At 39.9% G+C, this 15,005-nt stretch overlaps 1 protein-coding gene across 2 annotated transcripts in view; it reads right to left on the bottom strand.

The window, feature by feature from the left end:
• Positions 1 to 298: 298 nt before the first annotated feature.
• The window catches only part of LOC106038821 (signal recognition particle subunit SRP54), a 31,316-nt gene continuing 16,609 nt past the window's right edge, over positions 299 to 15,005 (bottom strand). The window contains exons 2-5 of one of the 2 annotated variants that reach the window (XM_048059961.2): positions 11,036 to 11,212; positions 3,175 to 3,241; positions 1,425 to 1,522; positions 299 to 554 (exon numbers count right to left, since the gene is read on the bottom strand). In XM_048059961.2, coding sequence (XP_047915918.1) covers positions 342 to 554; positions 1,425 to 1,522; positions 3,175 to 3,241; positions 11,036 to 11,212 — 555 coding nt within the window. In that variant the 3' untranslated portion in view covers positions 299 to 341. The remainder of the gene's footprint in view (positions 555 to 1,424; positions 1,523 to 3,174; positions 3,242 to 11,035; positions 11,213 to 15,005) is intronic. The other variant, XM_066998009.1, reaches the window with a different exon arrangement.

The following is a 15,005-nucleotide window of genomic DNA, read 5'->3' as shown; positions in this document are numbered from 1 at the left end:
CAGAAATAGGTGTTCACAAGGAGGAACAGCACTGCATCTGCAATCCACTGTGCCAGACAGCAATTTAAAGGAAAGACATTTTTACTTGCTTTACACAGAAATTCAATTTTAGACCAAATGTTTGTAGTGCAATTTTCATTTTAACTGAAGTGCCAATTTGGCAGAATGCCTCAGCCTTTATTAGGCAGACAGACTGAAGAGACATCACCTAGCTCTCTCCTGATCAATAAGAATGCTGTAAGTTGTATTACACTGACTAAGTATAATCCTATTTTTCCTCCTTATAGCCAGATCGTGACACCTGACACTTCCTATTTCCTACATTATACAGAGCTTTATACTTAGGTAGGGACAGGAACTACATCTTGTTTATTTTCCACAACAGAGTGGCAATCTCCCTCATTTTCAAAGTTTAAATTCACAAATGAAGTACATGTTGTTGATTCAGGCTGGTCTGTCTGGACAGGAGCTTCAGCTTGTGCCTTGTTCTGCTGCTCCTGATGCTGTCTTTCTGCTTCTTCTGATAACTTGTTTTCTTGTTCCTCCTCTTCCTCCTGAAAATACGTAACCAGATTCGTAAGTTACTGTTTACTTGAAATAAACACCACTTACCTTCTGTAACAACATACCAGTTCTATTACAAGAAAAGAAAGAAAATTTATTCTGCTACAAAACAGTCACTAGTTTATCATAAGATTGGGTGTTTTGTTGTTTTTTCTCCTCCATAACGGGAATTCTGGAAATAGCCCATAACGTTCTGAAATAGGTGAAGGATTAAAGTGTGTTACATAAACACAGAAAAAATGACATATATCTAGGTAAGCAGTTTTTAGTCAAAAGTAGCAGTGATAGGTCCACCTTCTATAAAGCATTTTCAACCCTTAATAATTAAAAGCTATTAAAAAAGAAGTATCAAAACTTTAAATGTTTCACATTTCTTCCAAATGAAATTTATTAATTTTTGTATTTTTTTTTTTTTGCATAAAATACTGGCTATCATAAGTTATGGTTCAGAACAAATGGTAATATAATGTTCAATTTACCCTTGGCACTTTCTATCACACGAAATGGGACAAGTTTCAGAGTTTCAAAGTACACTCAGTTTAAGTGAGTAATGTAAGGCAGCTGCCTCTTTAGGAACTGCTCCTTCCAGCTTTCTCACAGTCTTGACTTTAAAATGCACTGTAGAAGAGAAGCAAGGAGAGCAGTGCTCAGGACCCAACAGATAAGCTGGTGAGAAAATGCTAATGGATAAACAAGCATAAATCAAGCATCAAATGAAAACTAAAGGCGAACTAAAAGAGAGATTCTAAAATTTAACTTCATTTTAGCAAGTAATGCACAAATACAAATTTTATTTTTGAAAATGCCAGGGAAGATAAGTAGGGAGAAAAAAATGTAAGAACCCTATTTCACACACATACCTCTTTCTTCATTCTGTAATACTCATCAATAGCATATTGGTATTTTGGTGTGCTTATCCCCAAAACAGATGCAATCTTTTCCCCAAGGAAGTCACACACTGAAAATAAAGAGAAGTTTACAAATGATTAGTATCTAGAAGAAAGTTCTTGAACACAGTTCTGCTTTAAAAATTGTCATCTTTCCTGAACGGTTTTCCATAGTTCACTCAAAAGACAAAAATAAATCTGCTATGCTAATCTACTTATATATAGTTATTATTAGCTAAATATATTAATAATTGTTCCTTAAGACAGAGAATGAACAAAAAAGGAACATGGAAATCAACAAAAAAAAACTTGATAATGGTAGTGTTTGCATTCTACCAGTTCTATCTTTGTACCCAGGCTTGTTTTGCTAGGGCATCAGTTAAAGTACAAGCTTTTAATTGAACTTTAACTGAAAATTAAGGCTAGATAAAAATACACGGCTACCAACTGTACTGGCAATTCAGTCTAATGATACCAAGCGACTAAAGTTATTTATTGATAGATGTATATTTTAAGCCAGTATCAGTTTTAACAATGATCTGTGTTGCATACTGATGGATTAATTAAATTTTTAGGTGTCAGCTGTCTCATTTTTCAAGCTAGAGGCTACATGCAGTTCTCCTTCGCTAAAACAGGTAGTGCAGCAGAAGGATGGAATAGGTGGGCTTAGGTCAGTCAGTCTCTCTACCGTGATGAGAGCTAAAGAACTGATCCTTGAATAAAAGCAAGCAAGAAACCAAATATATTGCACTTCAAATTAAAAATTTGCCCTGAGGATGTGAATGAGTTAGTCATCTTCAGTGAAAACAGAAGTCAGAAACTGATTGGCTCCATGAGTATTCAGTCATTTTACAGGCATCCTTACAGACAGAGCTCTTGCAAAAGACCAGTTCAAATGACAAAGTTCAATGACACTGAAGTGAGATGGAAATATGTAGCAATCTTCAAATTCTTAACAACTTCTGAAAAAAAGGAAAGCAATATCTACCATTGTGTATGAAGAAAAGATATGCAATGAATAGGATTACACTGTACATTAAGGTGCTTCTAAAAACAATAAAAATCAATAGGATAGACTGTCAGGATAGTTTCAACTGAGGCTGTACCATCACGGAAATCCCACAAATATTTGTCAATATATAACACACATACTTTACAATTTGGGAGGAACACAGATTATGACAAGCACTCTAAGCAAAATTTTATGAGGTCCACAGGTCAATGAAAATTCTGTGTAGTGAGTTTAAGACTCTTGACAATAGCCCTATTTTTGTTTATTTTGCAACTTCAGCAGACTGTTGTAAAGCACAAGACTAGGTGTGCTTTTAAGATACTTTCCAGTTTAAGTCTTCATAAAAAATCAATTTAGTTAGGCCAAACGGCATTCTTTTCAGATAAAATCACTCCAAATGGTTATATAAGAGAAGCTGAAATAAATCCCTTGCCAACATCACCATCACTCCGTATGGAGAAAAAGAGAAAAATTGAAGTGTTCACCAAAAGGATTTTTCTGTTCATTCAACAGTTGTTGATTAAAAATAAATTAATAAATAAAATTAGTGCTAAAGACAAGAGATTATATCTGCACAGAAAAAAAAATAAAACCACAGTCTTATTCATTCTTTTGAAAAACGGACTGGTAGATCACAAAGATGATTTACAGCCGATCAAAGTGACTCAATATCCCTTCACGGCTTTACGTGAGAATTAAATAAAGCAATACCTGATAAGGTTGACGTGGCAACTCTTAGCATATGAAACCACAAGTAGGGTCCCCATGTGAGCGTTGTCTGTAACAACAAAACTAGTATCAGTATGTACAGCTGTAAGTTCATGGTACATAATAATACACGTGAAAGCTCAGACAGAGAAGAAAGATCTGTGACACTGCCTGTTTGCCAGCTACCACAGTATTTTTCCTTTAAAGTAAGTCTAGGTAGGACATACATAAAGGAAAGTGTCACCATAAGATAGAAAGATGACCACTGTTATATCTGGGAACATTCATTTCACTGTTTTTTGTTTCCTACCCCCGGACTTGGGAAACAGCAAGCATCCAGCTCAATCCCAAGATAATTCTTGTAACTATAAAGGCCTTTTCATAACCTGAATTCTGTCAGACCAGAGAAGTGGATTAACCAAGTATTTCCTGATTATAATGAGAGAACTATGAGAGACAGTTTAAAAAATAAACAAGCAAAACAACACTTCAAAATGGTCATAATGAAGAAGCTGCTTCCATGTATTTAAATACAGATATGAATTATCATTTGGAACTGTACCTGACGAACAAAACTAGGAACAGTGAGGGAGGGAGTCACCGGTGGCCCTGTGAGGGAGCAGCGGACGGGGCTGATTAGTAAAGGGCCTAGGACGATGTGAAGGGAAGGGAACACCAAATCAACAAACCAGGGCTTCAGCTGTCACCTCAAGCATTTGCACGCAGGCAAGGAAGTGCTTTCAAGGCACCATTCTGGAGGGGAAAAAAAAAAAAAAAAAAAAGGAAAAAGGAAACACCCCTCCTGTGAAATCAACACGCTGGGGTGCCTGTCTGAAGTGCCTGGGCACGAAGGCACACATCATGGGGAGTAACCACAAGGAGCTGGAGATCTGCCTGCAACTGCAGGGCTAGGGCCTTGCTGGGATCACAGAGACACGGTGTGATGGTCTCGTGACAGGAGCGCTGCAATAGATGGAGACAGGCTCATCGAGAAGGACAGGCTGGGAAGCAGATGATGGGGAGCCGCCATTTGTGTGAGCAGCTGCAGTGCATGGAGCTCTGCCGGGAGATGGATAAGGAGCCAGCTGAGAGCTTATGGGTAAGGATTAAAGAACTGATTATGGGTGCCATCCTCATGTGTCTGCTATAGGGCACCTGACCAGAAAGAACACGTGGATGAGGCCTTCTACAGACAGCTAGGAGCAGCCTCACATTTGCAGGCCCTGCACCTCATGGGGACTTCAACCCCCCCGATACCTGCTGGAGGAACACCATAGCTGGTACCTTGAGAGAACTGATGACAACTTCTTGACACAAGTGACAGAGGAGCCAACAAGTAGAGGTGCTCTACTGGACCTCATACTCACAAAGGATGAAGAACTCACTGGGGTTGTGAAGGCTCTAGGCAGTGTCAGCTGCAATGACTATGAGGTGGTAGAGTTCAGGATCCTGAGAGGAGGGACCAGAGCAAACACCAAATCACAACCCTGGGCTTCAGGAGAGCAGACTTTGACCTCTTAGGGATCTGCTTGGAAAAGTTCCCTGGGCAAAGGCCCTAGAGGGAAGAGGGGCCCAGGAATGCTGGATGATAATCAGAGATCATCTCCTCCAAGCTCATGAGCAATCCATCCCAAAAAGTACGAAGTCAGGCAAAAATGCCAGCAGGCCTGTGTGGATGAATGAGGAGCTCCTGTCCAAACTCAGTCATAGAAAGGGACTACACAGAGGTGGAAGCAGGGACAGATAATGTCGGAAGAATATAAAGCAGCCTGAGCATGAGGGGACACGATTAGGAAAGCCAAAGTGCATCTGGACTTAAAGGGCAAGAAGAAGGGCTTCTGTAAGTTCCTCAGCAGCAAAAGGAAGTTGTGGGGCCACTGCTGAATGGGACAAGGGCTCTGGAGACATAGGACACGGAAAAGGCTGCGGTAGTGAAAGCCATCTTCACCTCAGTGTTTGCTAGTAAGACTGGTCTTCAGAAATCTAGAGGACTGAGGGAAGGTGTAGCATAAGGAAAAGCATGGAGGAGGATCAGCTTACAGAATACTCAAGCTAACTGGACATATGTGAATTCAGGAGCCCTGATGGGATGCACCACTGCTAAGATGATAAAGGGACTGGAGCATCTCCCACATGAGGGAAGGATAAGAGAGCTGGGGCTGTTTAGCCTTGAGAAGAGAAAGCTCAGGGGAAATCTCATCAATGTGTACAATCTGTCAAGCCAGAAACTCAAGCTGGGCAGGCAGAAAAAAGCCAGATGCTATATATTTTTGGCAGTGGGTATGGAAAATATCCTGCCAAGGTAAAAGTGTAAGCAAAACCAGCTGCTATCCTGCTTACACAAAAGCACCTCCAGCTTGTTGATTACGTACTCAGTTGGCAGACGGGCTAACGACAATCATTTCTCAGTTTGTTCAGTTGAAGAAGTCAAGAAAAGTGCTGGAAAAGCTTGTTGCCACAGGTGCAAATAATGGCATTGACAAGCCTCTGTACAATCCTTCATAACAAGGTGACAAGGTTAAAAAGCATTCACACAGTGCACAGGACAAACAAAGGCCTGCTGTGCAGCAGTAAGCAAGAAGCTACAAGAGTCCCCTTAACATTTAAAGATAAAAAGAGAAGCTGAGCTTCAACGTGACAGAAGTAAATCAGACACAGAATATTCTAACGTACTATTGTAGTACCACAAACATAAAATTTGAGACTCTGCAGGCACAGAGATGCTTTCTATTTCCTCTATTTTCCCACTATAATTAAAGAACAGCTTGGTATGTTAGAAGTACTTCTAAGTTCAACTTTGTAGAAACCTCTGCTTTCTGACAACGTGTCTCTAGCCCAACCAGACAATTCTTCACTCATGTCTTCCTTTGATTTTGTGATGTCCAGTGTTGCTTTGCTGGTCCTGATAATTTAAAAAAGGAGCATTCTTTCAAGCATCTCAAAAGACAATATAAAACCAAGAGAAGCTACTTTATGAAAATTAAGCAGTAAAAATTAAATGTTTTGTAGAGTAAACCACTAAGAACAAGCAGGAACATGGGAACACATCTGGGAGAAATAACCCTCTTTTTTTTTTCCCTTCAAGATAAGTTTGGGTAGCACCTCAGAGACCTAAGCAAGAATGGCAAATATGAGGCGAGAAGAGGTACTGGAGAGACAAGAACCCTGTGGAACGTTATGGGTGATATGAAGTGAAGTGTTATGCAAAAGGTCAGTACAAACTAATCCTCTGTGATGTAGCTTTAATGCATTGAATGACACTGGAAAATGGCACCAAAATCAGGTCTTATTAATGGTTGGTAAGAACCACATGCCCTGATGCTGTGCATCAATCTCCTTCAGCCAGAGGAATGGCTTCAATCAAAACAAAGACACAGTAGTACTGTACTTCTTGAATGGAATATAGGACACCAGTGTATTAGGAGGCAATAGTATTTCTCCTAGCATCATTCTACTCTAAGTATATGTTTCTGCAATGCTTAACTATACTGTTCTGCTATCATGAGTTCATTTTGCTGTTTAAAAGAGAAAACATAATGCTTGCTACACTCAGCTTTTAAAGTACAAAACATCTTAATGTACAGTTCTAATCTGACACTCAGCCATAATATGACCTGTCCAAATCTACCTCCAGAAGGTGTTGGTGTACTGCAATTTAAGTAGGACTAACATAATGAATTCAACCATTGATAAAACCAAGAGGGCTATTATTCAGTAACAACATGATACTGTTTCCTAGTATGGGGCTGCTGAAGGGAAAAGACACGCTCAGCAGAGTGTGTACCATATAAACAATCCACATCTATATTTATTTTTGCCAGATTTCAGTCCCTAGTAACATTTGAACTTTCCAAATAATTTATTTTTTTGTTTTGTTTTTGTTTGTTTGTTTGTTGGCAGAGAAAATGGCAAAAGGAGGTAAAGAATCATTTCCCATTTTAAGAAAAAATAAATTATGTTTTTGAGAGTTAAATACCACCAAATAGATATTTTCTTTCATTGTTTCCTGTGTCAAGACTCATTTTAAATGAGTTAAATTAATGACTGGTCATTGCTATAATAGGTCCTTCAGTGTGTACGCACCAGGTAGAACTGTGGCAACTAACAGAAGCCAGTGAAAACAAAATTCAGGAACACATACTCCCTCCTTCATCAAAAAAGCTTCTATGATATTATGAACAGCTATTATTAAGTCATTAACTATTTTTCTCCCTCATTACAGAATTTTTAAAATAAAATTAAGAGTTTGAGAGTCCTCAACAGCATAAAAACAATGCTTTTTTGCTGCCTGAAGTTAAGCTCCTTTTAACTACAGGATATCACGATAATCTTCCTGTAAGAACGTGTTTCAGTCTTTCCAAGCACTGAAGGTTAACAAAATTACATCTGTTTTGGAGCTCTGTCACAGAAATGTTCTCAGGATGAATTCTAAGGTTAAAATCAACAGTTATACGTTGCTTATAGATGCCCTGCAAAGGCTTAGACTCCACGTTCTGCTTACTCATGCAACCAAGACTCCATAGCAAGCGGCACTCCAGGGATAAACAGAAAGATTACCTTCTAGAACAGCTTAGAGAAATTTAATTTCTTCTTCTAATTAAAACAAAACAAAAAAGAACTTATAAAGCAAGGTTTTGGTGGACAGAAGCAAAAGATTTTAAAGTGTAAGCATCTAAATTTTTTGATAGAAGATTCGGTTAAAGCATTTACAATCATCAAAGAGGCAAAGGAGAACACTAATAATACCAAATGCTATTATCTACAAACAACAACAACCACAGAAAAATTTAGTAAGCATGCCCTGTGTTCTGGATTCAACTCACTCTTAAAAAAAACAAAACACACCACAACAAAAGGACACTCCAGTCCAAAAATGTAAATGACCTAACAATGACCTACAGAAGTGCTGGAATCGTTGTTTCAAAGCAAAGCCTAAGACTCAGTACTTCATGAGAATTTGTTTAGTTACGAGTGACACCAGTCCATCACAGTGAGTTCTCTAGTTGTCATATTACCAGAATATACATATGCTACTTTGCTTAGCAAGAAAGACATTGTCATCATCTGCTTAACTCTAAAGCGTAATTAAACCAAGGTAGTTACTGCAGAAGTTTCTTTACAATATGTCAAAACATTTGTTTCCCTTAAACTCAATTCAGAACCTGCTTGTATGCCAATACCAGCTGAGCTTTGAATTTTCATGATGTAAAGTTTCTATTCAAAACATTAATGTGCTTTTTCTAAAAATAAATTGGACCAGAAACAGCTATTATTTGCAACGTACTTTTTTGTATCCCAACTGAGATAACAAGTTTTAGACATGCTGGTCCCAGCAAACTGACTATTTAATTGCTTTTATAGAAATCCTACGATAAAAACATTTTTAAGGCAGCTGTTGGCTAAAACATCAAAGCTCAGCTTGGACTAACATTTCTTCAATTCACTGGCTCAGTTGGGATACATGAAGCATACAGCAGATAAGCTAAACTTCACTTAATGGCAACCCTTGGTCTAATCAAGTTTATTCTGTCAAGGTAAAAAGCAATGCATAATAAGGCATACTGTGCTCCACAATAAAACGTTCAGCCTTGGAAGGTCCTTTTATTAAAAAATGTAATAAAAATTAAATATTTCATAAACTATAGAAGTGGAATAAAGCAATCTTAACTGTGCCATACAATATACTTCCAGGTATTCAGAATAAAATCCATATTAGGAAAGCAGGAGAATGATCGCACAGAATTCCTGGCTCTTGTGAATATTTGCAGGTTTTTTAGTTAAGTGTCCATTTGTACAGCAGTGTGTACTCCTCTGGCCTCACAACACATACAGTCCCCTGAGCCTTCCATCATGGTGAAACTGTTCTACTGAGGGGAAATGACAGAGAAATTATACTGGTCTGGTCATCTGCTAATTATAGTTGGAAAAAACAAATCTCTTTGTACACATCCACGGATATCTGACACAACCTGCACAGCGGGGAACAGATCTGACTCCGAAGATACCTGAATGTTGAGCAAGTTTCATAGTTCTTGCACTTCTTTGAACAGAACCTCAAAGACAAAAAGAAAACAAACAAACAAAAAACCCACCCAGCAAGATAGCTTAACATCTATTCATTGTTGACAAGTTTAGTACATTTATTTTCAATAATGATACTTTAAATCATGTATAAAGCTCATATGCATTTCTATACTGATACACCTGCTCTCAGGCTAACGTTACTTTTCCTTGTACACAAGAACAACCTAATAAGAAAGAGACGGCAGTGCCACCAGGCCATCAAGATTAAATGCAACAACTTTACTCAGGAGCCCCAGTCCCAGCTTTCTACAGTCTCATTGCAGCTCAGTCCTCAAACTACTACTTTTTCTTCAAGGTAAATTAATTTTACAGAGGGGGGAAAAAAACTGATTGACAGTCCTTCCCAAAGCAAGCTCCTCGTGGCCACACCACTTTCTCAGAAAGTAACAGGCAGGAAGTCAAACTCCACTGCAATCCCCCCAAGAAATCCCAGCTCTCCTGGAAGGATGCACACGTAAATAAACTTCGAGCCTAGCAGTGCAGTAAATAGTGAGCTTCATACACGACATTTCTTAAGCACCGATTCCCAGACTCTGGTGCATGAGTCATTTCGACAGCAATGCTTACGTGAGGTAGGAAGCAGCACCAGTTTCTGTGCATGCCAAGGCTCTTATCAAAGTGTGGGAACAAGCAACTCTAAACAGGCATTTGCCTCCAGTGTGCAATCAGGCAGGACTGGCTGCTGCACAAAGCAGTAACTCCCAGCCACTTCACTGTACTCAGCACACAGGGAAGGATCCAGCCAATTTCAGGGGCTCCACCTCTAACTTCAGTACAAGCAAAGAAGGCAAGGGAGGGCCAGGAAGGGAGTCCTGCAGGCAGGCAGGGAACAGGACCGCAGACCCAGCTCATGGAGGACAGAATTGTAGGAGGGTAGAGAAAAGAGGTAGTTGGAACACCAGTTTGTGGGGCTGTCATAAAAGAAACATGAGACTGGGGGTGTGGAAAGATGAAGAGATGGATGTGTATCTTCTCCGAGACTGACTGCCAGAAGGCACGGAGCTGCCTCCTCCAGTGCGCTGCTGCTGGGGTTGCACATCTCTGGGCTACAAAACACATTGTCAGATACTCCAACAGAATACAACAGGTGATATACTTCATTTTACCTCTAAGTGTAGATACCAAATCATTGACAAAAGGGAAATGTTTTTGTTTTTAGTAGCCATAAAATGTACTATTAGAGACAGCTTTAATTGTCCTAACTTCACTCGGATTCGGACCAACACATGGAGATGTCATTCAGCTTGAACAAATCTTAACAGTTTAAAACACAGAAGGACTTCACATACATGGACCAGGCAGATCCCTTAAAACCTGTTTTTGATATATCATGAAGTTTTCCTATACTTCTTCAAATCATCCGTTTCTTTCCTTTGTACACTCCTTTAATTGCTGGTATGCTAACACTAAATTACAAGCTCAACTCTCCACTGCCAACAAAGATAAGAAAAAATGCCCTCCCAACTGATTTTTTCAAATGACAGTGTGAATAAAAGAGACACTGAGCAAATATTATCAAAGGGGGAAATTCTGGAGAGGACAGATTAAAACTGTGAAGAAATTAAACCCATTTCTAATTAGTAGGGCTATTTCAGTGAGGGAGAGCTGCAGGACAAAACTTCTCAGAATACTTCTCTGAGATTTCTCAGTGCCTAGAGGCAATTGAATTTACTGAATCTTTAATGCACCAAATCACATTTGTGACATAAAAATTAAAGGATAAAATGCAGGTAATTATACAATAAACCAGAAGCAGCAATTTATCAACCAAAATACCTACAGGATCTACAGGAGGCAACAGGTCTTTCTTCTCTTGTTCATCTTCCTCTTCATCTGTGCTGTATTCTTCCATTGTTTCTCCACTTGCAAAATGAATAACCCTTCTGGGAACTTTCTTCTTCTTCCCTATGACACCCAGCTCCACATTCTCAAAGCCTCTATCTCCATTTGCAAGTTGCTATAATGAAGAAAAAAATCGTTATCTCAAGTACACTTCCGTGCAATAAGCTGCAAAACTGTAAGAGTTCCCCCTTAAAAAACTTCATGAGGTATTTAAAGAATTTTAGGTTGTTTACCACATTCAATGGATCTATCTAAGAGCTTGGCTGTAGATAAAAGATAGGACTGAAACATTATTCTTTGCAGATACATAAAAAATTATCTATTCACTAGAAACAACAAAAAGATAAGTGCCTTCATTTCAGCACAGACAGGTGGTTTTAAAAAATGGCTATTCTGAAAGAACACTGTTATATAAGAGTTCCTTAGCAGAACACTTTAAACAACTTGATGAGCACATAAGTGTTAATATTTAAACGTACTGTTGGTTTCTGAATTAGTGTCTACTGAAGATAATTGAGTAACTCAGAGGCTATAGCCACCTCTTTGCAAGTTTAGACAGAAACCTCTAGTTCTAAAGAAAACCAAGTGAAGGATAACTAAGCCGCCAGGCTCAAGCTTTAGAAAGATGCCTCAAGGAATCTGCCTCTCTGGGCTTTCATCAGCAATCATCATCAGTACAAGGGACCGTGCAAAAAGAAGAACACTTAATTTGGCGTGTAAGGGCAAAAAGAAAAGCACAATGTCTAGTTTTGTTCTTCGAGCTGCTGAATACTACAATGCCATCTTCGAGCCACAAGCATTAGAAAAAATATACTCCTAGTTCAAAGGCCAATCAATAATTCTTTAGGCTAGTAACTCCCACAGACAGAGAATTTTAGTAAGGTTTTGTATTGTATCTATCAAAATAGAGTCTATATCTTGGTAGAGCTTTTACATACTACTACAACAAATGCAAAAACTGTTTTGAAAACACGTCTGTCACACGGAGAAGGACACGGAAGACAGGAAATGTTAGCCACACATTTTTAATGTACTGTGAAGGTTTTTAAAAATGCATGAGTTCATGTAATTTAAAAGCACGGCATAAGAAACTTGTGGAAGGAAATGTGTGTAGGCACACACAGAATTAAGGCTGCATAAAACGGACACGTTCCAATTTTTGACTTCTTGTTTATGCAACCCTAGCAGTCTTCACAGATCAAAAATCAAAATTACTACTAAATTACGTATTTTTATCACACAGTTGTAAGATAACCCTTAATCATTATGGGCACAGTATCGCCCTTCCTGACGCTTGTGCTGCATTACATAAATTAGCCTTGCAACACAGAAAGGCTCAGTTAGCTGGTATGGTATACATTAGGCATGGTATAGCGGGGCAGGCGAAGGGAGATGAGAGCAGAACTGCTGCCTTCATTCCAGGCAATAGATTTTTCTCATGCCCACAGAGCAGAGGGAGGGAATATAAAGATCACGTGCCAAGCCCGACGATGTGGAGAGGGAGCACACACATTCATCATCCTTCCTAGCCCTCGTACAGCCGCTTCAGAAAACTGCAAGTCATTTCAGCTTCCTGGAGTGTTTCTTAGCTACCGTGGCACATTGTGTGTGTTCTCCTAGAGGAGCAGAGCAGAATGAAGTGACAAGTTTTCCAAAGTATAATCCAGCTGAAACAGCCTCATGTTTTCATGCAGGAACACAAAACTGACTGTGCTGGGCCTAGTGCATTCTCTCTGCTGAGTTTCAGTCTTGGAAACACAGCAGTGGCAGAACAACAAAGCTACAAAAATATGAATGCTGAAAAAAGCAAAACAGCCTAAGTACAGGGAGCATCCCTTGCTGCCACTGGAAAAGCAGAGACCACTTACTGCAAGTCAGCTCTGTCTTTTTTGGAGCATAAAGCACCACAGAATCGTCTCTTAGCAAAATTTCACACTCTTTTATTGGCATAGTATGGTGATTTCATTGTTCATGTTTAGTCACAGTACTGAGGAGCACTATTTCTTGTGACACAGCATCACAAATATTATTGTAATTAATAATCACGAGCAGAATAAACCCTCGCCTACAAGCTCCTCTAAAGGCACAGTCTTCTGCTGATTTTGATTCATTTAACTCAAATACTTCAAACATGTTTTAACTTAGAAAAATACTGTAGTTAATATTTAAAGTTTAAAAAGCGGGCTTTAATTCCCTGGTTGTGGAAACTGTACACTTTTCAACCCATCCCACACTCCACTTACACTACCTACGGTGAGAAGCTCAGCACAGCTGGCACCGGTACAAAGTTTCAGACAAATGCAGCAGTTCAAGACAATAAGGATTCATCAAGGAACAATGAATCCAGTTTCCCTTGGTAATCTGGTTCACAGTCCTAAATTATTAAATAAAATAAAACACGTCAGCTCTTGCTTTGGTTATTATACGTCCAACAAACCCGGATGCTTGTTTTACTCATCACAGCAGCATTTGTTCTTTTTAATTTTTATACACACAGCACCAATAAAAGCCAACTCTCCAGCTGCAAGCAGAAAGTCCAGCATCAGTAAATTTGATTCATCTTTCCAACACAGTCTACCCAAAAACATGGCAATGCAGATCTATTCCCTAAGTATCATCCAGGTTCACTTTACAGCCAAACAGTACGTTATTTTCTGCTTGAGGCTTTCTTTTTGAGTGCGATCTTTCTTTTCCAGTACACGAGGTCATTACATAGACTGTCCTTCAACTACACAGCTCTGCTCAGGTTGCCATCTCATTTTTTTCCACAAGCCTATCCCCTTCCAACACATTATATAGGTCTTGAAAGGCTCAGCAGCTGACATAACCTCACACTATACAAGTATTTACTGTGGCTTCTACGCTGTCAGCTTTGTGTCAACACGAGGGCCAGTTACCTTTGTGCTTTCTGCCACACTAGCTCACGCTGTGAAGGTACTCCGTGAACACTTTAAAGCTACTTCCCTTTCCTTTCAAATGCCCTCTTGGAATTTTTCTTCGCTTTATGACTTCCCCATAAACCTGGCCTGTCAGAAAGTCACATCCAGAGCTGCTGTTCCTCGTTAACCATCTTTTCACCTCCTCGCGTACCTCACCCTTTGGCCAGAAACACACCGAGAGCAGGGAACATTGTGGCGCTGTTGGTACAATATCCAGCACAATGGAATTTAAGTCCACAATCAAAATGCCAAAACAAATAAGCTACAATTAAGGATGAGGTGTGCCAGGACACCTGCAGCTAGTGGGGCTCGACACAACTAACACAAGGCACTGCAATAACCTCAAGTCTTGTCGAAGGAAAGCAACCAGCAATAAGGAGAAGAAACTACTCACTTTGTCACCTTCTAATCTGTCAGAACCCGGTGCCATATACAAGAGCTTTTGTTCCAAAATGCCAAAGCCTGTGACATCCGCTCTCCCTCAGAAAGACGAGTAATTCGGTTTGCACAGATCTACCGATCTGACAGCGCCAGTTACTCGAAGGCTGCTAATACCTATTGAGAAGTATTTCTACCCCTGCTATCTTGCCTGCCTTACCGGTTTCGTTTTGTATTACTTTTTTGGGGGGGGGGGGGGGAGCTAGGTATTTTTTTGGTTGGTGTTTTTTCTTTTGGATTGTTTTTTTGGCATACTGCTTGACTTTCTAACATTGTGTTTTAATTGAAATTAAAAAGCAAGGGTATTTTGGAAGCAGATGACAAAATAGGAGAGTCGGGAGAGAACTGTAAGAAACCCCGGGCGCCGCAAGCACCAGCACAAGGAGCTCGGGCGCAGCACACGCAGGCATTGGGGATAAAGCCCCCAGCAGGGGACACACGGAGCCGGCCAGGGGGAAGTGTCTCGGAGCCTGCCAGGCCCTCTCCGGCACGCCTGCCAACTTGACCGCGCCGCCCGGGAGCGGAGACCTG

The sequence above is a fragment of the Anser cygnoides genome, chromosome 5 (assembly GCF_040182565.1).
Source record: "Anser cygnoides isolate HZ-2024a breed goose chromosome 5, Taihu_goose_T2T_genome, whole genome shotgun sequence".
Taxonomy (NCBI): Eukaryota; Metazoa; Chordata; class Aves; order Anseriformes; family Anatidae; genus Anser; species Anser cygnoides.
This window is presented reverse-complemented; position numbering and strand designations above follow the sequence as displayed.